Source organism: Choloepus didactylus, chromosome 6, assembly GCF_015220235.1.
Source record: "Choloepus didactylus isolate mChoDid1 chromosome 6, mChoDid1.pri, whole genome shotgun sequence".
In the NCBI taxonomy this organism is placed as follows: domain Eukaryota; kingdom Metazoa; phylum Chordata; class Mammalia; order Pilosa; family Megalonychidae; genus Choloepus; species Choloepus didactylus.
Genome location: NC_051312.1, coordinates 75,257,200 through 75,282,462, shown reverse-complemented (window position 1 = coordinate 75,282,462; position 25,263 = coordinate 75,257,200). Strand labels below are relative to the sequence as shown.

The following is a 25,263-nucleotide window of genomic DNA, read 5'->3' as shown; positions in this document are numbered from 1 at the left end:
ATTGTAGAACATGGCATTTTGGGGGACATAATACATCCAAACTGGCACACCCGGGTTTCGTTGCTTTTAGATTCTTATTCTTTCAGTTTCTGTGGGTCCTTTCTTGCTTCTCCTGGGGCTTTTCTCTCCAAGCTTTCTGGGTGTTTCTCTCTCTTTTATCCTCATAAAGGACTCCAGTAAAGGATTAAGACCCACCTTAAATGGGCTGGGTCACATCTCAATGGAAATAACCTAATCAAAAGATCCCACCCACAGACCTGACTCCCAGGGGTGTAAATCTCCCTGGCAACCCAGGATATGACTCCCAGGGATGAATCTGAACCTGGCACTGTGGGATTGAGAACATCTTCTTGACCAAAAGGGGGATGCGAAATGAAATGAAATAAAGCTTCAGTGGCTGAGAGATTTCAGATGGAGTTGAGAGGTCACTCTGGTGGACGTTCTTATGCACTATATAGATAACACTTTGTAAGTTTTAGTGTATTGGAATAGCTAGAAGTAAAAACCTTAAACTACCAAACTCCAACCCAGTAGCCTTGACTGTTGAAGACGACTGTGTAACAATGTAGATTACAAGGGGTGACAATGTGATTGTGAAACCTTGTAGATCACACTCCCTTTATCCAGTATATGGATGGATGAGTAGATAAATGGGGACAAAAACTAAATGAAAACTAGGGTGGGACAGGGGGGATGATTTGGGTGTTCTTTTTTATTTTTATTTTTTATTCTTATTCTGATTCTTTCTGGTATAAGGAAAATGTTCAAAAATAGATTGGGGTGATGAATGCACAACTATATGATGGTGCTGTGAACAGTTGATTGTACACCATGAATGCTTGTATATGTGAATATATCTCAGTAAAACTGAATTTTAAAAAACGTCCCACCCACAGTAGTTCTTCACCCACAGGAATATATTAAAAAAAACATGGCCTTTTCTGGGGTACATAACAGTTTCAAACTAGCACAGGTGTGATATAGGGATGTGCTTTCATTCTTTTGGATATAGATATCCACTTCTTCTAGCACCATTTGTTGAAGAGGCTGTTCTGCACCAGTTGAGTGAGCTTGGCTGCCTTGTCAAAAATCAATTGTCCATAGATGAGAGGGTCCATTTCTGAATCTCAGTTCAATTCTGTTGATCAATATGTCTATTTTAATGCCAGTACCATGCTGTTTTGACCACTGTAGCTTTGTAATATGCTTTAAAGTCAGAAAGTGTGAGACCTCCAACTTCATTTTTCTTTCTCAAGATGTTTTTAGCTATTTGGGGCACCTTCCCTTACATATAAATTTGATTACTGGTTTTTCTATTCCTTGCAAATTCCATTGGTATTGCATTGAATCTGTAAATCAATTTGGGTAGAATTGAAATCTTAATGATAGTTAGTCTTCCAATCCATGAACATGGAATGTCCTTCCATTTATTTAGGCCTTTCTTGATTTCTCTTAGCAATGTTTTGTAGTTTTCCGTGTGTAAGTCCTTTGCATCCTAGGTTAGAGTTTTCCTAGATATTTGATTCTTTAGGTTGTTATTGGGAATGGAATTTTTCCTTGATTTCCTCCTCAGATTGCTCCTTACTAGTATATAGAAACACTACTGATTTTTGCATGTTGATCTTGTATCCTGTCACTTTGCTGTACTCGTTTATTAGGTCTAGTAGCTTTGTTTTAGATTTTTTGGGGATTTTCTACATATAGGATCATGTTGTTTGCAACCAGTGAAAGATTTACTTCCTCCTCTCCTGTTTGGATGCCTTTTATTTCCTTTCCTTGCCTAATTGTTGTAGCTAAACTTTCAGCCTAATGTTGAATAACAATGGTGACAGTGGACATACTTGTCTGTTCCAGATCTTAGAGGGAAAGCTTTCAGTCTTTCTTTATTGAGTATGATGTTAGCTGTGGGTTTTTCCTATATGCCCTGTATCATGTTGAGGAAGTTTCCTTCTATTCGTATCTTTTGAAGTGTTTTTATAAAGGAAAAACATGCTGGATTTTGTCAAATGCCTTTTCCGCATCAGTCGAGATGATCATGTATTTTTTCCCCTTCGATTTGTTAATGTAGTATATTGCATTAATTGACTTTCTTGTATTGAACCACCCTTGCATACCTGAATAAAACCCACTAGATCTTGGTGTATAATTCTTTTAATATACTGCTGGACTCTATTTGTAAGTATTTTGTTGAGGATTTTTGCACCTATATTCATTAAAGAGATTTTATAATTTTCTTGTAGTATCTTTGTCTGTCTTTGGTATTAGCTTGATGTTGGCTTCATATAATGAGTTAGGTAGATTTCCCTCTTCTTCTATTTTTTTGGAAGAGATTGAGCAGGATTGATATTAATTCTTCTTCAAATACTTGGTAGAAGTCACCTGAGACTGGGTGTTTATTTTTTGGGAGGTTTTTGGTGACTGATTCAGTCTCTTTACTTGTGATTGGTTTGTTGAGGTCTTCTATTTCTTCTAGAGTCAGTGTAGATTGTTTATGTTTTGAAGTTGTCCATTTAATCTAAGTTGCCTAGTTTGTTGGCATACTGTTCCTCATAGTATCCTCTTATCTCTGTCATTTCTGTGGGGACAGAAGTCATTTCCCCCCTTCTATTTTTGATTTTATTTATTTGCATTCTCTTTCTTTTTTTCTTGTTAGTCTAGATAAGGGTCCATCAATTTTATTGATTTTTCTCAAAGAATGAACTGGTTCGGTTGATTCTCCTTTTTGATTTTTGTTCTCAATTTTATTTATTTATGCTCTAATCTTTGTTACTTCTTCCCTTCTGTTTGCTTTGGGGTTAGTTTGCTGTTCTTTTTCTAGTTTTATGAGGTGCACAGTTAAATCTTCAACTTTAGTTCTTTCTTCCTTTTTAATATAGGCATTTAGTGCAATATCTTTCCCTCTCAGCACTGCCTTTGCTGCATTCTACAAGTTTTGATATGTTGTGTTCTCATTTTCATTTTTCTCAAGATATTTACCTGTTTCTCCTGTAATTTTTTCTTTGACCCCCTGATTGTTTAGGTGTGTTGTTTAACTTGCATATATTTGTGAATTTTCTAGTTCTTCACTTGTTTGATTTCCAGCATCATTCCATTATGGTCAGAGAAACTACTATGTATAATTTCAATGTTTTCAAATTTATTGAGACCTTTTTTTTGTGACCCAACTTGTGATCTCTCCTGGAGTATGATCCTTGAGCACTGGAGAAGAATGTATATCCTACTGTTTTGGAGTACAATATTCTGTAAATATCTGTTAGGTCTAGTTCATTCATCATACTATTCAAATTCTCTGTTTCCTTTTTGATCCTCTGTCTAGATGTTCTGTCTGTTGGATAGAGTGGTATGTTGATGTCTCCAAGTGTATTTTAGAGATATCTGTTTCTCCCTTCAGTTTTGGCAGTGTTTGCTTCATGGTACACCTGACTAGATGCATAGATATTTATTAATTGTTATTTCTTCTTGGTTGATTGCTCCTTTTATTAATATATAGTGTCCTTCTTTGTCTGTTATAACAGATTTGCATTTAATGTCTTTTTTGTCCAATATTAGAATAGCTACCCCAGGTCTCTTCTGGTTGGAGTTGCATGGGATATCTTTTTCCAGCCTTTCATTTTCAACCTATTTGTGTCCTTGGCTCCAAGGTAAGTCTCTTGTAAGCAGCATATAGGTGGATCTTTTTTTTCACCCATTCTGCCAATCTGTTCATTTTGATTGGGGAGTTTGATCCATTAACATTCGATGTTATTACTGTAAAGGCAGGACTTCAACCATTTTATCCTTTGGATTTTATATGTCATATCTGATTCTTGTCTCTCTTTTTTTTAACCCTTTTACTTACTTATATTCTTCATGTCTACACTGTCCTCCACACCCTCCACCCCTCTTTCTCTCCTGTCTTTTCCTTTCAGCCTGTGCCATTTCCTTTAGTAATTCTTGTAGGATAGGTTCTTGTTAACAAACTCTCTCATTTTCTGTTTATCTGTGAATACTTTAAACTCCCTCATTTTATTAAATTCAACTTTATTGAGATATATTCACAAACCATAAAATCATTCACAGTGTACAATCAGTTGTTCACAGTACTATCATATAGTTGTGCATTCATCATCACAATTTTTGAACATTTTCATTGCCACAAAAAAAGAATAAGAATAAAAATTAAAGTAAAAAAGAACACTGAAAACATCCCATACCTTTTTCATTAAGTTTTTGCCCTTATTTTTCTACTCAGCTGTCCATACACTAGATAAAGGAAGTGGGAGCCACAAGGTTTTCACAATCACACGGTCACACAGTGTAAGCTATATACTTATACAGTTGTCTTCAAGAATCAAGGCTACTGGGTTGCAGTTCAACAATTTCAGATATTTCCTTCTAGTTATTCCAATACACTAAAAACTAAAAAGGGATATCTGTGTAATGCATAAGAACAACCTCCAAAATGACCTTTAGACTCTATTTGAATTCTCTCAGCCACTGAAACTTTATTTTGTTTCATCTCTCCTGCCCCTTAAGACTTTCTCAATCCCACAATACCATGGCCACGCTCATCCCTGTGAGTCATGTACCACATTGTCAGGGAGATTTACACTCCTGGGAGTCATATCCCAAGTAGAGAAGAAGGCAGTAAGTTTACCTACAAAGTTGGCTTAGAGAGAGAGGCCACATCTGAGAAACAAGAGAGGTTCCCTGGGAGTGACTCTTAGGCACAATTATAAATAGGCTTAGCCTCTCCTTTGCAGTAACAAGCTTCATAAGGGCAAGCCCCAAGATTGAGGGCATGGCCTTCTAAATTGTTAGTCCCCAATGCTTGTGAGAATATCAGTAATTCCCCAGGTGGGGAAGTTTAATATTTGCACATTTTTCCCCAGTCCCTCAAACGGACTTTGCAAATACATTTTTATTCTCTGCCCAAATTACTCTGGGATGTACTGGGGCTTCACAATAATCTATACAAATCAACCAGGTCTCACTCCCTCCTTATTCAGGTTCCATGTAATTATGGTGTTTGAATAAACTGACCATACAAGTTAAATTATATAGTGTTCTACAAAAAATGTAGATTTTGCACCTAATAAATGTCTCATCTCTTCCCTTGGTGTCATATAGAAGTTGAAGTTTTAAAACACTGTCAATATCATCCTTTACCCTTTAGTCTGATTTACCTTATTCCTAACCAAGTCCATTTTGTTCACATCGCTAATTGAAGTCTGATCTCTTTTTAAACTGTTTAACACATTCTGTATGGGGTAATGCTGACATTCATAGCTGCTGGACTCTGGCTCTGAGTCCCAGACATCACACAGATAACCAAAGTTCCAGGGGCTGACCAGGTTATACATAAAGAGCTCAGCAACTCAGAATTTAGAAATAACCATTACAACTCAGAAATAGATGTAACTGCTGTAACAGCCTACAATCTCGTAACCTTTGCAATAAGCCTTCCCCTGATAACCTATGTCTCAGATTCAATTCTCAGAGTTTGTACTTTATATAGTTAGTCCATATTAGTGAGGCATTATAATGTTTGTCTTTTCATTTCTGGTTTATTTCACTGAACAACTGTCCTCAGTGTCCATTCACCTGGTTGCATACCTCACAACTTCATTCCTTCTTGTAGTAGTTCAATATTTCATTGTATGTATACACCATAGTTCACCATTCCATTCATCAGTTGATGTACCCTTATGCCACCTCCATCCCTGAGAATCATGAATACTGCCACCCTCTAAACCCCACTGGACAACTGTCCATTCGTGTCCCTCTTTTCAGTTCTTCCAAGTATGTACCCAACAACGGGGTTGCAGGACCATATGGTAACCCCATATGTAGCTTCCTGTGGAACCACCACACTGCCCTCCAGATGGGCTAACCATTCTACTTCTCCATCAATGGTGATTAGATACATCCCTCTTCCACATTTTCTCCAGCACTTGTAGCCCTCTGTTTATTTTTAGACCATTTTATTCACACACTGTATATTCACTCCTAAGTAAACAATTAGTGGTTCCCTGTATAATCACATAGTTATGCATTCATCACCATTATCTATATGAGGACTTATCCATTTCCTCCACAAAGAAAGAGGAAGATGCAAAAAAAAGAAAAAGAAAAAGTGACAACTAAAAAGCAACAAAAGAAAAAACAAAATTAAAAAATGAAATAAAAAGGTCAGACAACACCAACACCAAGAATCCCATACCCCTCCTTTATATCCCCCTCTTGTAGATGTTTAGCTTTGGTATATAAAGCTATAGTTATAGTTTAATGGAAGCGTATTACAATGTTACCATTAATTATAGACTCTAGTTTGCATTGGTTGTATTTTCCCCCATACCATCTGTTCCAGTTTGCTAATGCTGCCTTACAGAAATGGATTGGCTTTTCTAAAGGGGGTTTATTTGGTTACAGAGTTATAGTCCTAAGGCCATTAAGTGTCCAAGGTAAGGCATCAACAATAGGGTACCTTCACTGGAGAAAAGCCATTGGCATCTGGAAAACCTCTGTTAGCTGGAAAGGCAAATGGCTGGTGTCTGCTTGCCCCCAGGTTGCATTTCAAAATGGCATTCTCCAAAATGTCAATGTTAGCTTTCAACGGCTGTCTTCAAAATGTCTCAGCTGCAGCTGCTCTGAAGTCCATCTGTTTCTGACTTTTATAAGGCTCCAGTAATTAAACCAAGACCCAAGCTGAATGGGTGTAGCCACACTTCCATGGAAACAATCCCATCAACAGGTCATACCCTATCAAAGGTGTTACTCGTCACATCTCCATGGAAACAATCAAAAGGTTCCAACCTGATCAACACTAAATGCTTCTGCCCCCACAATATTGCATCAAAGAACATGCCATTTTGGGGGACATAATACATCCAAACGGGCACACCATCCCATTTTCAGCACCTTGCTAAGTTGACATTCATTTGTTCTCCCTCATGTAAAAAAATTCTTTTGTTTGTACATTTAATCACAATCATTGACCACTCTAGGTTTCACTAAGTTATACTGTCCCAGTCTTTACCTTCTATTTTTCCTTCTGGTATTATACATGCCTCTTACCTTCCTCTTTCAGCCATACTCACAGTCATCTTTGTTCAGTGTACTTACAGTATTGTGCTACCATCACCCACTATTGTGCTATCCATTTCTGGATCTATACAGTCACTCCTGTTGAGCATTCTGTACTCCTTCAGCATCAAATGCCGAATCTTTACCCTCTTTCTGTCTCTTGTTATCTTTATTTCTATACTCTTCTCCAGACCTCTCTCCTGTCTTTTTCTATCTGTCTGTATCACTCCCTTTAGTATTTCTTATAGAGGAAGTCTCCTGTTCACAAAGTCTCTCAGTGTCTGCTTATCTGTAAATAGTTTAAACTCTCTCTCAATTTTTTTTAAATTTTTATTGGGATTGTTCAGGTAACATACAATTTTCCAAAGATCCAAAGTGTATAATCAGTTGCCACTGGTACCCTCATATAGCTGTGCATCCATCACCACACTTAATTTTTGTTCAGTTTTTAGAAACTTTTCATTACTCCAGACAAGAAATAAAGTGAAAGATGAAAAAAGAAAAAAAAAAAAAAAAGGAAATTCGAATCCTCCCATATCCCTAACCAACCCCCCTCAATTGTTGACTCGTAGTGTTGGTATAGTACATTTGTTACTGTTTATGAAAAAATGTTGAAATACTACTAACTGTAGTATGTAGTTTGCAATACGTATATATTTCTTCCCTATATGCCCCTCTATTATTAACTTCTAATTGTATTGTCATACATTTGTTCTGGTTCATGGAAGAGATTTCTAATATTTGTACAGTTAATCATGGACATTGCCCACCATAGGATTCAGTTTTATACATTCCCATCTTTTGATCTCCAACTTTCCTTCTGGTGACATATATGACTCTGAGCTTCCCCTTTCCACCTCATTCACGCACCATTGGGCTCTGTTAGTTGTTCTCACATCTTGCTACCGACACCTCTGTTCATTTCCAAACATTTAAGTTCATCCTATTTGAACATTCTGCTCATACTAAGCAACCGCTCCCCATTCTTACGCCTCGTCCTATAACTTGGTACCTTATATTTCATGTCTATGAGTTTACATATTATAATTAGTTCCTATCAGTGAGACCCTGCAATAATTGTCCTTATGGGTTTGGCTTATTTCACTCAGTATATTGCCCTCAAGGTTTCATCATCAACACATTTTGTTTTTTAAGATGGTTTTGTTCACACACCATACTTTCCATCCCAAGTAAATAATCAATGGTTCTCTGTATGGTCACATATTTATGTGTTCACCACTTTACCACTATCTATATAAGGGCATCTACATTTCTTCCACAAGGCAGGAGGGAGAGTCAAAGAAGGTAGAGAGGCAAAAGAAAGAGGGAAAAAATGACAGCTAGGAAGCAGCAAAAGGAAAAATAACCTTAAATCAAAGTAGAGTAAAGAGTCAGACAACACCACCAATGTCAAGCGTCTAACATGCCTCCCCTATCCCCGCCTCTTATCTGCATTTACCTTGGTATATCGCCTTTGTTACATTAAAGGAAACATAATACAATTATTCTGTTAGTTACAGTCTCTAGTTTACGTTGATTGCATCCCTCCCCCAATGCCTCCCGAGTTTTAACACCTTGTAAGGATGACATTTGCTTGTTCTCCCTCATAAAAGAACATATTTGTACATTTTATAACAATTGTTGAACACTCTAGATTTCACCAAGTTACACAGTCCCAGTCTTTATCTTTCCTCCTTTCTTCTGGTGTCTCACATGCTCTCAAACTTCCTCTCTCAACCGTATTCATAGTTATCTTTGTTCAGTGTACTTACATTGTTGTGCTACCATCTCCCAAAATTGTGTTCCAAACCATGCACTCCTGTCTTCTGTCATCACTGTGTAGTGCTCCCTTTAGTATTTCCTGTAGGGCAGGTGTCTTGTTTACAAAGTCTCTCATTGTCTGTTTGTCAGAAAATATTTTGAGCTCTCCCTCATATTTGAAGGACAGCTTTGCTGGATATAGGATTCTTGGGTGGTGGTTTTTCTCTTTCAGTATCTTAAATATATCACACCACTTCCTTCTTGCCTCCATGGATTCTGCTGAGAGATCCGCCCATAGTCTTATTAAGCTTCCTTTGTATGTGATGGATTGCTTTTCTCTTGCTGCTTTCAGGATTCACTCTTTGTCTTTGACATTTGATAATCTGATTATTAAGTGTCTTGGCGTAGGCCTACTCAGATCTATTCTGTTTGGAGTGTGCTGCACTTCTTGGGTCTGTAATTTTATGTCTTTCATAAGAGATGGGAAATTTTCATTAATTATTTCCTCTATTATTGCTTCTGCCCCTTTTCCCTTCTCTTCTCCTTCTGGGACACCAGTGATATGTACATTCTTGTACTTTGTTTCATCCTTAAGTTCTCAGAGACGTTGCTCATATTTTTTCATTCTTTTCTCCATCTGCTCCTTTGAGTGTAGGCTTTCAGGTGTTTTGTTCTCCAGTTCCTGAGTGTTTTCTTCTGCCTCTTGAGATCTGCTGTTGTATGTTTCCATTGTGTCTTTCATCTCTTGTGTTGTGCCTTTCATTTCCATAGATTCTGCTAGTTGTTTTTTTGAATTTTCGATTTCTGCCTTATGTATACCCAGTGTTTTCTTTACAGCCTCTGTCTCTTTTGCGATATCTTCTCTAAACTTTTTGAATTGATTTAGCATTAGTTGTTTAAATTCCTGTATCTCAGTTGAAGTGTAAGTTTGTTCCTTTGACTGGGCCATAACTTCGTTTTTCTTAATAAGTTGTAATTTTCTGTTGTCTAGGCATGGTTTCCTTGGTTACCCCAATCAAGTTTTCCCAGACCAGAACAGGCTTAGGTCTCAGAGGGAAGAAATATTCAGTATCTGGTTTCCCTGAGCATGTGTCTTAGAAAATTGATACACCCTGTGATGCCTCAGGTTACTGTGCTTTTCTGCCCAGCAGGTGGCACCAGTTAGCCTATAATTCTTGACTGGTGTGAGGAGGTATGGCCCTGTTCCCCCAGTCTCTGGGGTCTGGTTCTGAATGGAAAGGGCCCCACCCCTTTCCTCTTAGAGAAGATAGACCCCCTAGTGGGAGGTCGTTAGCATTTCAGTGGTCTCTCTCTCTGCTTGTGCTAACTCCACCCTTCTCTGAGTCACAGCACTGGGAGCTGAAAATGGCTGGGGCTTTCTCCATTGAGCTGAAAAAGAAACAGATAGTCCCCTTCAGACCTAGTCCAAGGTGAACCTCCGGCTCTCCAAGGTCAGTCGTCACCCAAAGCCTTTGTCTGTTTTTTGGGGATTCGTACCTGTAGTGAGCAGTTCACACTTGCTATTTAAAACCCCAGTTGGAGCTCAGCTGAGCTATATTCACTTGCTGGGAGAGAGCTTCTCTCTGGCACCACGAGGCTTTGCAGCTCAGGCTATGGGGGAGGGAGACTCACCACTTGGATCCGCAGGTTTTACTTACAGATTTTATGCTGTGATCTTGGGCATTCCTCCCAATTTAGTTTGGTGTATGATGAGTGGATGGTCTCGTTTGTACCCCCACAATTATTCTGGATTATTTACTAGTTGTTTCTGGTTATTTTTAGTTGTTCCAGGGGGACTACTTAGCTTCCACTCCTCTCTAAGCCACCATCTTCCCTCTCTCCTCTCTCTCATTTTTGAAGGACAGTTTTGCCAGATACAGAATTCTTGGTTGGCATTTTTCTCTTTCAGTATCCTGAACATATCACACCACTGCCATCTCACCTCCATGGTTTCTACTAAGAAATCTGCACTAGTCCTGTTGCACTTCCCTTGTATGTGATGGATTGCTTTTGTCTTGCTGCTTTCAGAATTTTCTCTTTGTCTTTGACATTTGACAATCTGATTAGTGAGTGTCTTGGAGTAGGTCTCTTTGGATCAATTCTGTTTATGGTGTGTTAGGATTTCAGATGATTGTCCTCTAGTTCACTAATCCTTTCTTATGCCTCTCTAAGTCTGCTGTTTTATGTCTCCATTGTGTTTTTCATCTCTTCTATTGTGCCTTTCATTCCCATAAGTTCTGCCATTTGTTTTTTCAAGCTTACAAATTCTTCCTTATGGTTACCCAGTGTCTCTTTATATTCTTTATCTCTTTTGTCATATTTTCTTTCAACTTGTTGATTTGATTTGGAGATCTGTTTGAACATCTTTAATTAGTTATTTCAACTCTTGAATCTTAGTTGAGGTGTTAGTTTGCTCCTTTCACTGAGCCATATCTTCATGTTTCCTGGTGTGGCTTGTGATTTTTTGCTGTCTAGGCATCTTATTTTCTTTATTAGTTTATTCTGGAGTTTTCTCTCTCTCTCTCTCTCTCTCTCTCTCTCTCTCTCTCTCTCTCTCTCTCTTTTACCTTGGGTTTGCTTGTTGGCTTTCTTTTATCTCTATATTTCTTTGTTTCTCTTGCTGGCCAGTTGTCAGATTGGCTCTGTCTCCCAGTCTTTCCTCAAAATCAGGCACCCATGTGGCCTGCCATAGGGATGGGAGGTAGACATTGGGCACCCCAGCAAGTTCATTGTGTGTGGTAATATAGATCTGCTGGCTTCCAGTGGTGCTCTGTTTTCCACTGGTCAGAAAGACCTGGGTTTGTTTTAGAGCCCTGCTTTGACATTTGGGTTGTCTGTATTTCTCACCCAAAACCGGGCTGGGTTTCTGTGCAGGGCATGTAGTCCAGCTTCCTGTCTACCATAATGAGTCTGGAGCATGTACTAAAAAGTGATTTATTCCCTTGCAATTTCTTGGCTGTTCAGCAGATGGTGCTGTTCAATAGGTTAATGGTCCTCAGAGGATGCTTTGCCTCTGAGCACAGGCTGTGTCTACACAGATGAGCTGAAATTGCAGGATTCTGATGCCCTCACTTTGCTGGCCAAAATCTGGCTTGATGTGGGGCTACAGCTGTGTCCAAGTACTCCTTCAGCTGACCCAGTACTCCAGCCATCCCCAATGCAAGGAACGGCTGTTGGCTGCTGCTCCCCTCAAGGGTGGAGGAAGGGTTTTCAGCCCCCAAGACTAGAAATGCAGTCTCTGTCCTCGTTTTCTCAGTCTCTTTGTCTCACTGACCTGGACCTTGAAATGTTCTCCCCTGTCCCCTGTGTCTTCAAACAGTGGATATATGTCCCATTGCTGTGAGAGATTTTAAAATCTGTGTCCCCGGTGGAGGGTTCCTGTCTCCTGATTCTGTGGCTTTCCCTCAGTGAGGTCAAGTGAGGGGTAGTGGAGAGGATCAGCTGGTCTGGCATGGAAGATTCCTACCTGATATTTCTTCTCTTTCTTCAATTCAGTATCTGTAGGGCCCTTTTCCAATCTATATATCCTCCTCCAGTGTTTCAAACAATTCAGAATTGTCTTTTTTTTTCATTGAATCTCTGGAACGGAGTTTTCTGTAGCTGTTGATGATGTTACGCCTTGTGCCAGATTGGATGTATTATGTCCCAGCAAGCATCATGTTCTTTAATGCAGTCTTGTGGGGGCAGATATATTAGTGTTGATTAGGTTGGAATCCTTGGATTAGGTTGTTTCCATGGAGATGTGTCCCACCCAAATGTGGATAATACCTTTGATTAGATTATTTCCATGGAGGTGTGGTCCCGCCCATTCAGCATGGGTCTTGATTTAATCATTGGAGCCCTATATAAGAGCTCAGACAGAAGGAGCTTGCTGCTGCAGCTTAGAGAGACATTTTGGAGATGGCCGTTGAAAGCAGACTTTTTCTAATGCTTCAGAGATGCTAGTCCAGTGTTTGCTCCAGAGAAGCTAAGAGAGGACCAAATGCCCCAAGAGCAACATTTTGAAGAACGCACAGGAGCTGAGAGAGGAGCTGGCATACAACCCAGAATCAGCAGATGCCAGCCACCTGCCTTCCTAGCTAACAGGTTTTCTGGATGCCACTGGCCTTCCTTCGTTGAAGATATACTTGTTTTTATGCCTTAATTTGGACATTTTCATGGCCTTACGACTGTAACTTTGTAACCAAATAAACCCCCTTTATAAAAGCCAATGCATTTGTGATATCTTGCATGACAGCAGCATTACCAAACCAGAACACCCCTCCTTGAGTATTTTTAAGATCGTTTTTTAAGGCATTTTTTATTGTGACCTTTAATTTATATACAGAACAGTGGTAACCTTCAACATATGATTTACCAATTAGTGAGCAAATTTCGAAGAATGTCATGGGTCACAGTTCCACAGCTTCAGCTATTTCCATTATTGTAAAATATAGCATACATACAGAAAGGTGTTAATTTTCTGTTTACAGCTAACTAAAGCAGTTATATAGGTAATTTCAAAAATTGTTGTGGGTTACAGTTCTACATTTTCAGTTCTTTCCTTATTATGCTATGTAAGGTACATAAAGAAAGGTGGAGACTTTCAAAGCCCAATTCAATGAGTAGGTATAGAGCAAATTTCAAAGTATATTATATGTTACAGTTCCACCATGTCATTTACTTCCTTCCAGGTATTCCAACACCCCAGCATCTAAAGAAATATGTATATTTATATAAAGTTTCAGTATTCGTAGTCCTTTGTTAAATATTGTTTCTTACTACCCCTTCCTCTGACTTAATTTAGCTTTTCCATCTTCAGGGGTGTGTAGGCAGTGAGCTCCCAAATTGTTCATATTGAAAAGGCTGTCAACAGTATGGGGAAGGGGGCTGCATCTGATTGTTGGTCTTAAAGAGGCTGTTGCCTATGGTTTTTAGGACTTGTGTGGCATAGGCACAATCTGGTAGATTTAAGTTTCTGAGAGAGAAAACTTAGTGAGTGAATCTTTTATAGAATCTTAGGTAGGGACTTGGATATTTGGAACTACTTTTGGTAAGGGCATGGCATGTCATGGCCATATTGTGGCTATTTGGGATGTCTAGCTGAAACTTGCATAAGGGAAACCTTCAGGATGGCCTCTTAACTCTATTTGGGATCTCAGCCACTGTGACTTCAGCTTGTTACCTTTCTTTCTTCCCCCTTTTGGTCAAATAGGCATTTTCTATCCCTTGCTGCCAGGGCCAGGCTCATTCCTGGGAGTCATGTCCCACGTCCCCAGGAAGATTCATTCCTCTGGGACTTATGTCCCTCATGCAGGGAAGGTTAATGAATTTATTTGCCAAGTTGGTCTTAGAGAGAGAAAGGCTACATCTGAGCAACAAATGTTGTTCCCTGGAGGTGCTCCTTAGGCTTAATTATAGGGGGGCTTAGCCTCCCATTTACAACCCCAGGTTTCACAAGAGCACGCCTCAAATCGAGGCAAAGGGTTATCACCCGAGCCAAGTGCTGAGGAGGGTCCCCAGGGCATGGAAGGCTGATCCCCTCCACGCTTGTCAGCTGGGTCCAACCACCCATTCTGCGACATCATTCCTGGTCAAACACTCACTAGTCTTAAACGCAGTCTCTCAGTTTCTCCATGTACATACTCATCATGGGTGTAGAAGTCCCTGCCCAGCCAGTGGAGCCCTGGAACTGCTATTCTAGAGCATTTTCTGTCCTTTATCTGGTGTTTTCATGGAGGAGAATTTTGCTTTACCTCTCCTAATCCGCCATCTTCCCGGGAGTCCCTAAGATGATTTTTTTTAATAGTTTTGTTTGGGATGTTCTCAGTCTTGTCTTCTTCATTGGTCTTTTCTGTATTTTTATCCTCTTCCTTTGGATGAGCCATTATTCCCTGTGTCTTTATCTGTCTTGTACTCTTGTGGCACACTGTAGATTTTAATTTTTAAAATGTTAACTCTGGATGTTACTGTCTGACGTGTCAGTTTCTTGGTTTTGTAACCAGCTGGTGATAAGACAGAGATTTTCTTGAGCTTCAGCCCTCCTATCAGGAAGGTCTTCCCAAGGCAGATTCAGTTATGCAGGGTTTTCCCTGTCTTTCTGGGCTCTGCCTTGTTAGTTGTTTTGGAGTTCCCCTGTTTACAGGAGTTTGGTTGTTACCTCTGCTCTCCAGGAGACAGATCTCCCTCTCCCAGTTATTTTAAGCTGACAGGCCTTTGTCAGACTGTCCACCTCTATAGTTTTTTATATTCCTTGTCCCTTGCTTTTTCCTGCAGGGAAAATTCTTGGAGGAGGGGCACACTGGAAAGACTTTCCTAAAACAGGATCAGTGACCCACGATGGAGGTGCAGACCGGCTCCAGAGTGCCCTGGGGAGGAATCAGGAAGAGATCCAGAATCTTCTCTGATGGCTGCCAAGCTTTCCTGGCATACAGCCAATACAGCCCTTCAGCTAACTGTCTCCTGCAGCCCTGAGGAAGTGCTGCACCTTTAAATCTCCACAATCTCCACCTCTGTCCAAGGAGGGTTGAAACAATAGCTGCAGCACCTTTGTCAGGACAGGGCTGAAACAATGGCTGCTACTGTCTTTGTCCAGGGCAGGTTGAAACAATAGCTGCCCTTGGAGCCGGGAACCGTGATCCAAATTCAGTAATCCAAAGCCATGATTAGCAGTCAGTTGTGCCCACCCCTGTTCTTGTGGAAGAGGATTTTTATGTCCCTTTCTGTCACCTGCAGCTAGCCTGGGAGTGGACCCTGCAGTGGCCTCCCATGAGAGTGTGGGATGATGGGTACTACCATGGTGTGGAAGGAGCAATTTACAGTTCTTTAGCATAGTTTATCTGCCTCCTCCTCTCATTCTGAAACTCTTCTGGCCACTAGAGTTTCAGAATAGTTGTTTCAGACCGTTCCTGCCTATTTAATTGTTGTTTTGATTCTTGAAGTAATTCCCAATTACGATAGCATTGATGATACCTGAGGTAAAATACAGAAGACCTATGCACATGTGAGGTAAAATACAGAAGACCTATGCACACGCTAACCTTTAAAACCTGGGTCTAAAGTGTCCAGAGGGAGACTTGTCTTTAAGGTCAGGACTGTAAAGTTGATACAACTAAAGCTCCAAGATGTCATGGGAGCCTGGATGCACCTGGAATTTCTTACAGGGCAGTTGGAGGTGTCGTTTATCAAAAGATAAGGACCAGAAATAAGACCTTAAGAAAGAAAGGTCAAAAGCCCATAGAATGTTCATTGTTCACCACTTGTGGAATGTCCGTTGGTATGATGAAAGAGCAGGTGGACAGGCACCAGGGTATGTAGGGTTGAATCAGGAAAAGATTGGAGAAAACGAAGTTCAGGAACTTTTCCTGCTTAAGCTGGGCTTGGAATCTCACAATGCCTGCTCCTATGTTGGTAGTGGACGTAGTGAAGGCAATAGCAGATTTTCAAATATTTTAATCTAATCTTTTTCTTTTCTGCTTTACCCTTTGGTCTTTAGGTGGGTAATCAGGGCTAGTATCAGGACCACCATCTACCCCCTCACCCAAGCAGGCAACATGGGAGTCACCCTGGATTCTTTACCTAATCACTCCCATCCAAGAACAACAATTTTGGCCAATTCTATCTCTTGAATTTTTCTCAAAGCTGTTCTGTCCTTCTTTTCTATTTTTCTATTGGCCTGGTTCAAATGTCTTTATTCTCTGTCTCCTAGAGTATTATAATTGCCTCCTAGCCAGTTAACCTTGAAGAAAAACCTTCACTTAGCTTTCAGAGTGATCTAAGCAATGTCACCGTTTTATTTCCCTGTATAAAGCTTTTAAATAGTTTCTTTTTGGATAAAGACCTTAACATTGATTTGCATTTAGGAAAAGTGCTTGTTATCTACAGGTGCTCATTAACAATAATATTCTTCGTCATCATCACGTAATCATCATCATCATCATCATCAGTGATTTCAAGGTGTCTCCTTGAAGTGGAGTATGCAAGTTTGCAAATGTATAAAAGTGATAGCTAGAACAAAGAAGTAATATTTTAATTTAAACAATCAGTTAAAAAACATCTGTAGGTCCTAAGTGTGATACTTGCAAGCAAAAACTTTATACTCAGCCCAAAGTTCTAAGAATGGATCCTAAGAATAGATTCTGACAGTTGCTTTTCTCAGGGCCTCCTTTACATCTCTGTTCCTCAGGCTATAGATAAGGGGATTCAACATAGGAATCACCACTGTGTAGAACACAGACACCACTCTGTTCTGGTCAGTTGAGTAGCTAGACTTGGGTATCACATAAATGAATGTAATAGTTCCATAGTAGAGTATAACTGCAGTGAGGTGGGAGGTACAGGTGGAGAAAGTCTTGTGTTTCCCTTCGGTGGAGTGCATCTTCAGGATTGTGGTGAGGATGTAGACATAGGAGAGGATTATGACAAACACTGTGGCCACAATAATAGATCCAGAAGAGATGGAAGGGATAATTTCAATAATGAAGATAGCGGAACAGGAAAGTTTCAACAAAGGGGAGAAATCACAGAAAAAGTGATCTATCTGATTTGGTCCACAGAAGGACAGACTCAATAAACAACCAGTAAATGTCCAAGCATTCACACACCCACCCAGGTAGGATGTCCCCACTAAGAGGTTGCAGACTCCAGGAGACATGTGGGTAGAATACAGCAAGGGTGAGCAGATGGCCACATAGCGATCATAAGCCATGGCAGCCAGCAGGAAGCACTCCACTGTCCCAAACATGACCACAGAACAGAGCTGGGCTTCACAGCCAGCGACAGGAAGGGCTGTTTCATGTTCAAGGAACCCTATAAGCATGATAGGTGTGACTGACGTGGAATACCCAATGTCCACAAAAGCCAAATGACTGAGGAAGAGGTACATGGCTTTGTGAAGCTGGGAACAGCTTCTGATTAAAATTATTATGCTGATGTTGCCTACTAAGGTGACAACATAGATTCCTAGAAATATCACAAAGAAAATAACACAAAGTGTAGGGTCCTTTGTTAACCCCAAAATGATGAACTCAGTCACAATCGTGTGGTTTCCAGCGTTCATCTCTTCTGTGAATTGTTCCTGTTGAGGCAAATATGAACATCCATTTGTTTAAGCTTTCATTACATCATTTATTAAGTCTTGGTTATGCTTCACCACCTCCCATTCCTGGTTTTCTTTGATGATTTCTCACTCATTCATAGTGATTTCTTCCTCTGCCCAATCTGTAGACATTGGTGTTTTATAGGATTGGGTTTTTTAGCCTTTTCCTCTTCGCATAAAAGAAGAATGGTTCGGCCTCACTTTCTGAGATATCTCAACTATATATTTTGTTCCCTTAATATTTATATAAAAATGTCTCTCAAACCTTGATTCCTAGATAGAGCTCTCCTCCAACATCTATTCTGATATAGACATACACACACACACACACAGTACTTACATATTTGTAATCATATTGTATATTATTGTAATTCTTTGTGACTTACATTTTAACAAAATCAATAGAATTTTTCCCATTTTCTGAAATAATATTCATAACTAAAATGCTGAATGATTAGATACCAAACTCTTCAGCTCTATATTTGTGGAGCTTCATAATCTAGCTCTGATTCCTTTTCTAAATGTATATCCCTACATATGCTTCCTTGCAACTTTGTACTTTGCAAGAGTTATGTTACCATGACACAAATTTATACTCAATGTTATTGGTTATCACTTTCATAGAAACACAATTTTCTACTAACATTATTACAGTTCTTAAGGTTTTAAACATTTGCTATAAAGGATAAACATTCACAATTTCATAATTTCTTAAAAACTTTAAACTTCCTTACTTTATATTAAGTAAACATTTAGTTTCCAGATGGTAGAACTGAGTTCTTTGACTAAGTTAGTAGTGAGGTGTAGTGACTCAGTAGTTGAGAACCTGTGGCTTATCAAAGAATGTATTCAATCTCTTCCTTGACTGATATTCATTAACTGTCTGCTTAAATCACTCCACTGATAGGTACCTTATGCCTTTTATTTCAGGTCTATCATTAAAAATCTGTTTTAATCTTACTGATTGCTCTCCCATGAGTTTAGCAGTAGAAAACAAGAAAAACTTTGAACTATTTGAATATAGCTATTGTGCCTCCACTGCCTTCTCTTTTCCAGAATTAAGCATCTATAATCATTCCTTCGGCCATTCCACCTGTGGCATACATTTCCAACCCCACTCTGCTCTGAGGGTTAGGGCTACATTTGTGCTCTGTGTCTTCTGACTTAAGCAGAGTACAGTGGGGCCAAGCCTTCTTTCACTGTTGTACCCTGCAAACTTCAGTCTATGCTGACAGCAGAGTTGTGGAGATTGTAGTCAAGAGTTCCAATTTCAAGCCTCCCACTGGCCAGCAGTCTTAACTTGGACATGGCACTTAATCTGACTGTCAGTTTTTACATTTGTAAAATGGAAAACTTGTAAAATTGGAGTGCAACTTTGTTATGAGAGTAAGAGTTAATACCTATAAAGCATCCAGAGGTATTTGGTCATACATCACAGGTAAATAACTATTTTTCATTAAGTAAAATGGAAGTATTGGTAGACATTCAATTATTTAAATTTTTTATCAGAAGTATAAATGCTTTTTCAAGACTTGCCAAAATATTTTCACTACAAATTAGATCAGAAGTACATATCTGATGCCTTCTTAGCCCTGAACTATACCACTCAGATACATAATACGCAAACTGATACTTGACCTTTCCTTCCTCTCCACTGTCCACCTAGGATCCTTTCTACGGCTCTCTATTTTGGCATCCCATCCATGCTTGCCTGCCTTGATCACAGTCTCTGACTACTCAAATATCCTCTCTCTCAATGTTTGGGGCACTGTTGATGAAGCATAGAGGTATGAGGTACTAAGTCTCATCCAATTTGAGTAACAGACAGCTTTCTTCCTGATTTCCTTTTTATATTCTCAGTTATACAAGCTTAGCTTTGGCTCCTGAAAACCATCCATACTGTCCTTGGGGATTCCTGAGCAGTCTAGTTTGGGTGCCCAGAATGACCATTCTGAAGTGCGTTTCTTACTGAGGCCAGTTTCCACATGGGTCAAGAGCTAAAGTTAGCAAGAGTTTTCCATTTCTCATTGAGCAAATAATTATTTAAAGTATTTTAGTAAAGTCCATGAATATTGTACTCACCTTTCAAAGACAGAATTGTTGATGTTGAACTCCAAAGAGAACTTTATAAAGTTTATGTTTTCTATTTAGTTTTATAGGTAGGTGGAAACTGAATACTCGACAATTGTGAACCACTGAGTGCTCCTGTCCATCAAGGAACGTAGTTGCAAAAATGCTGTGAGGATGAGGGTGGGTGTCTTTTTATGTGTGGTAGGAGGAAAAGAAAAGCTGTCATAGGGAAGTCCAAATCCACTGGCCTATTATTGCTTGTCCCTTTGAGAAATATGTCCTTGCATTTGTTGTACAAAAATAATTTGTGAAGCCAGGTGACTCATTAAGACCAGGCTGGCCCTCCCCAAAGGGACAACTATATGCCATGATGCCCTTTGGAATTCCTTTTGCCTTATTTAATGAGAGAGAACGAGACAGTTCTTGGTTTCTTGGAAGTGTGTGCAATATCCAGAACAATTAACTTAATGTGCTTAATTGGAATCTGCATGATGACCTTAGAATATCTTCCATTCAATAGTCTTTGAATGAAAATGAAAATGAGCATTAGAGTTGAAGGGAGAGGGAAAGTGGGAAAGAAAATTATTACTTAATGACCATTTTATTGCAGAAAAAATCAAGATGGTTCTGGAATTCAATATACACTAGATTATCTATTATTAAAGTATCTTGGAACCCTTTCCTTTCCACTCCTCAGCAGAACAATTCAAGAAGCCCTTCTGAGGCACGTAAGTGCCCCACATTTCATTGAAGCAGCAGGCAATAAACCCAGTATGTTAGATACTTGACTCAATTCACTTCAAACATCCAACCTTCCATTATATGTCTCTAAGTGTTATTACTGGGATCCATCAGTTATACAGTTCTTTTGAGAAGTTCCTTTGACAAGTTCTCATAAGCAGAAGCACCTCAAAGTGATTTATTTTGTTATATGCTGTGCCAGTTTGAATGTACTATGTCCCCCCAAATGCCATTATCTTTGATATCATCTTGTGTGGGCAGACCTATCAGTGTTAATTAGATTGGAATTCTTTGTGTGTTCCCCTGGAGATGTGCCCCACCCAACTGTAGGTGATAACTTTGATGAGATATTTCCATGGAGGTGTGGCCCCACCCATTTAGGGTGGGCCTTGATCAGCAGAGCCATATAAATGAGCTGACAAACAGAAGGAACTCAGTGCAGCTGTGAGTGATGTTTTAAAGAGGAGCTACAGCCAAGAGGGACACTTTGAAGAAAGCACAGGAGCTGCAGATGAGAGACAGTTTGAAGACAGCCGTTGAAAGCAGACTTTTGCTCCAGAGAAGCTGAGAGAGGACAAATATCCCAAGAGCAACTAAGAGTGACATTTTTGAGGAACTGCAGCCTAGAGAGGAACATCCTGCAAGAAAGCCATTTTGAAACCAGAACTTTGGAGCAGACTTCAGCCACGTGCCTTCCCATCTAACAGAGGTTTTCCGGACACCATTGGCCATCCTCCCTTGAAGGTACCCAATTGTTGATGACTTACCTTGGACACTTTGTGGCCTTAAGACTGTAACGTTGTAACCAAATAAATCCCCTTTTATAAAAGCCAATCCATTTCTGGTTTTTTGCATTCCAGCAGCATTAGCAAACTAGAACATATGCAGTCATCCTTGTCCACTCACAAGTTCTGCTCCAGGCCTGATCTTCTTTATTTCTTGTACTATTCATTTCTGCCATGTGCCTTTTAGACCCCATGTGGGAAGATGTTCTTCAACCTAAAACAATCAAAATATTTTTCTGCAATATATCTGCCTCCTCACTTCATCAGTCCTATTCAAAAGTACTTAAGTTGTTATCAAGAAGAAGGGTTGATTGCAACACCAGAATAAGAAGGAACAGGTTTCAAAATCTTGGGAACGGTGTTTGTTACATAGCTCTGTATCCGGCTCAATCCTGCTTCAGCATTAAATTGAATTACTGTTCTTTGGGGACATGAAAGTGGCCAGTGCGCTATGAGCTACGAGATATTGAAAACAGGCCCATCATTCATTTAATAATTCATTTATTCAGTTGATCAACCAACCTAAATTGAGTCCTAGCCCTGTAAAACACCAAACAAAACAAGCCTCTACCCAGATGGAATTTATTACACAGTATGGTCGCAATACAATAAAAGCATGTAGGAGACATGTTAAAAACATAGGAGAAAGAATGACTAAATTTGGATCTAAGGGGCTGGTCAGGGAAGGCAGCATATGTAAAGGGTTCAGATGCTAACAAGGGGTATATTTCCCAGGATCCTGATGGAAACTGTGTCCAAGGGCTTGGAGACTTGGACAAGGAACTTTTGGAATTTCAAAAATTTGTTGGGGATGGATACCAGGGACAGTGCCACTACTGCCTAATTCTATCTCCGTAGACAACTCAGTCCCCTTAACTGAGGGCTGCAGGTAATGGGGAGAAGTTCATGGAGTAATCTGAAGAAACAAACAAAGCATAGTTCACTGTTACTCAAAATGTGGTCCATGGACTGACGTTAGTTGGCAAAACTGTTTATTCTCAGTCCATGATACAAAAAGGACAGAAGTTGAGAGTAAGCATTTATACATTTTTATAGCAATCGAAGACAGTAATTTTAAGTCTGTTGAATCTAATAATGAAAATTTTGGTTTGTATTTCTATGTTTTTGTTGTATTCATCATTTTTTACAGTAATTCTAGTTTATTGTCTTTCTAATAAATATTGCTCCATGGAAAACTGGGAAAAACTGGTCCTTTATTAAATAGTTTGATGAACACTTGTTGTGGCCTTTGGCATCAGGAGACCTAGGTTCAATTTAAAGTGTATGAGCTCAAATTGTTTCTGTTTGAGATTCACTTTCATAATCTATAAAATGGGGTTAATAATTCCCATCTCATAGGCTTGTCATAAGATTTAAGTGGGATAGCATAAGTATGTGGAAAAGTTAACTGAAGTTATGGATGTGTAAGAACTCAGAACACTCTCAAAACTATGACAGATAGAACAAAGTGCCTCAATGTGTTGAGTCTGATAGGTCACAGCCATCAGAGTTGGAAAGGGTCCTCTTACCTTTTGCAAATTATTCTATTTTATCCTCAATTCCAAACATTTCCTCCTCTGAGACTTGTAACATTCCAACTATGACAACTCTGCTCTGCCCCCATTGATCTCCCAGCTACTCCTGATTCACTTGGGACTTTGGCACCTGTATCACAATTTTCCTCTTGATCCCTATTTTTGCCATTATAAAGGGCAACCTCAAAACCCCTCTACAAATTCTAATGAAAGATATCAAATAAGACCTAAACCAATGGAAAGAAATTCCATGTTCATGGATTGGATGACCCAACATAGTTGAGATGCAAATTCTCCCAAATTGATTTATAGGCTTAATGCAATTCCTATTTAAATCCCATCAGGAGACTATACAGACATAGACAAACTGATACTATAATTTTTATGGGAAGTCAATGGAATAGCCAAATACAATTTGAAAAAGAAGAATAAAGTTGGAGAAATCACACTGTCTGAATTTAAGCTCACTATATATCAACAGTAATCAAGATAATGTGGTATTAGTGGAGGAATAGATACAAAAATCAATGGAATAGCATAAAGAATCCAGAAATAGGCCCACACAGTCACAACCATCTAACTGTAAGAAAAGGCACAAAAGCAATTCAATGGCAAGAGAATAGTCTTTCCAACAAATGGTGTTGGAATGACTGGACATTTTATAGGCAAAAATTTAAATAGGTAAACTTCAAATTAAATCTCAGATCTTATACAAAAATTAACTCTAACTGGATCATAGGTCTAAGCATAAAATGTAAAACTCTAAATTTTTTTAGAAGGAAACATTAGAAGGAAATCTTCATGACCTAGGGATGGATGAAGAGTTCTTAAGACATGATACCAAAAACACAGTCCATAAATAAATAAATTGATAAATAAGACTTGATCAAAATATTAATATGTTGCTCTGTGAAAGAATAGCATCTTTCAGAGGATGAAAAAACAAGCCATATAATTTGAGAGCCTCACCCGCTTTGATGCTGGATATTCTCCAGCATCAAATCTCTGAACAGCTTTCTCTGGAAAGTGTCCAGCAGGGCCCCCTCTTCCTGGGTGAAGTCTATAACTACATCTTCCAAGTTCCCTAACTCCTAAAAACATCCCAGACACTTGGGCACAGAGGGGGCCGTCTCTAACAATGTCCAGAGTAAGATGTTTGAGAGGACAGCACTGAGGGTGTGCTTTACAGAAAGCTCAAACTGAGTTTGATTTTCAAGACAGATCATTCTCAGTGCTGAAGGGTCATTTGCCTTACACACACAGAGACACATACGCACACTGAATATTTAAATTTCCATTATAAAAGAAATATCAGAAACGTGTTCTGTGATATAACCTGTACATTTTCTAATAAACTGGTCATTGTAATTTCCTCCCCCCCCAAACAAAAAAAGAAAAAAGAAAAAGAAACAAGGCACAGATTTGTGGAAATATTTGAAAATCATATATCTGGCAAAGGGCTCATAACCAGAATGTATAATGTATAAATAACAATTTAAGCTCAGTTGTAAGAAAATACATAGTCCAATTAGAAAGTGGGTGTTAAAGGTTGAATTGTGTCCTCCCAAAAGAAATGTGAAGTCCTAATCCCCATTACCTCAGAATGTGACCTTATTTGGGATTAGGGTCATTGCAGATGTAACTGGTTAAAATGAGGGCATACTGCAGTAGGTGGGCCCTTAATCCTGTATAACTAACTGGTGACTTATAAGAAGAGGAGATGAGTCATAAAGACAGAGACATACAAGGGAGAAGGCCATGTGAAGATGGAGGGAGAGACTGGAGTTATACAGCTACAATCCTTGGAATACTTCTGGTAAATAGATGTTCTTAGTGAGAAAAACTAGGAAATTGGCGGGGGTGGGGTGGGGGTGGGGGACATTTTGAAGACCCTAGAGACCAGCCAAAGCATCTAAGACATGAAAAGCCAAGATCTCAGAGGGAAGAAAATTACAGAGAAGAGTGCAAGTCATTTCCCTTTTGGGACATTTGCAAATTCTTACAAGCGATAAGAAGATAGGAATATGGGTAGAGGTTGAAGCTATGAGGCAGAGAAGCTACAGACTTTAAGAGAAAAACACTGGAGTTTTGGGGATGGCAATACAGTCAGGACTAAAGAGGTCATGGTACCAGAGAACAGGGGGATGCAGAAAGTTAGCCTGACACTCAGAGGTTTTGTCCCTCTGTGCATATGCTAAATTTTTAAAGGAGGGGATTAAAAGCTAAAGAG

At 39.3% G+C, this 25,263-nt stretch overlaps 1 protein-coding gene across 1 annotated transcript; it reads right to left on the bottom strand.

Annotated features, from left to right (window-relative positions):
* Positions 1-16,930: 16,930 nt before the first annotated feature.
* On the bottom strand, positions 16,931-21,366 carry LOC119536138 (olfactory receptor 491). The gene is made up of 2 exons (XM_037838815.1): positions 21,349-21,366; positions 16,931-17,863 (listed from the first exon to the last, which is right to left on the bottom strand). Exons 1-2 carry the CDS (start codon positions 21,364-21,366, stop codon positions 16,931-16,933), a joined length of 951 nt encoding a protein of 316 aa, XP_037694743.1.
* Positions 21,367-25,263: the final 3,897 nt, after the last annotated feature.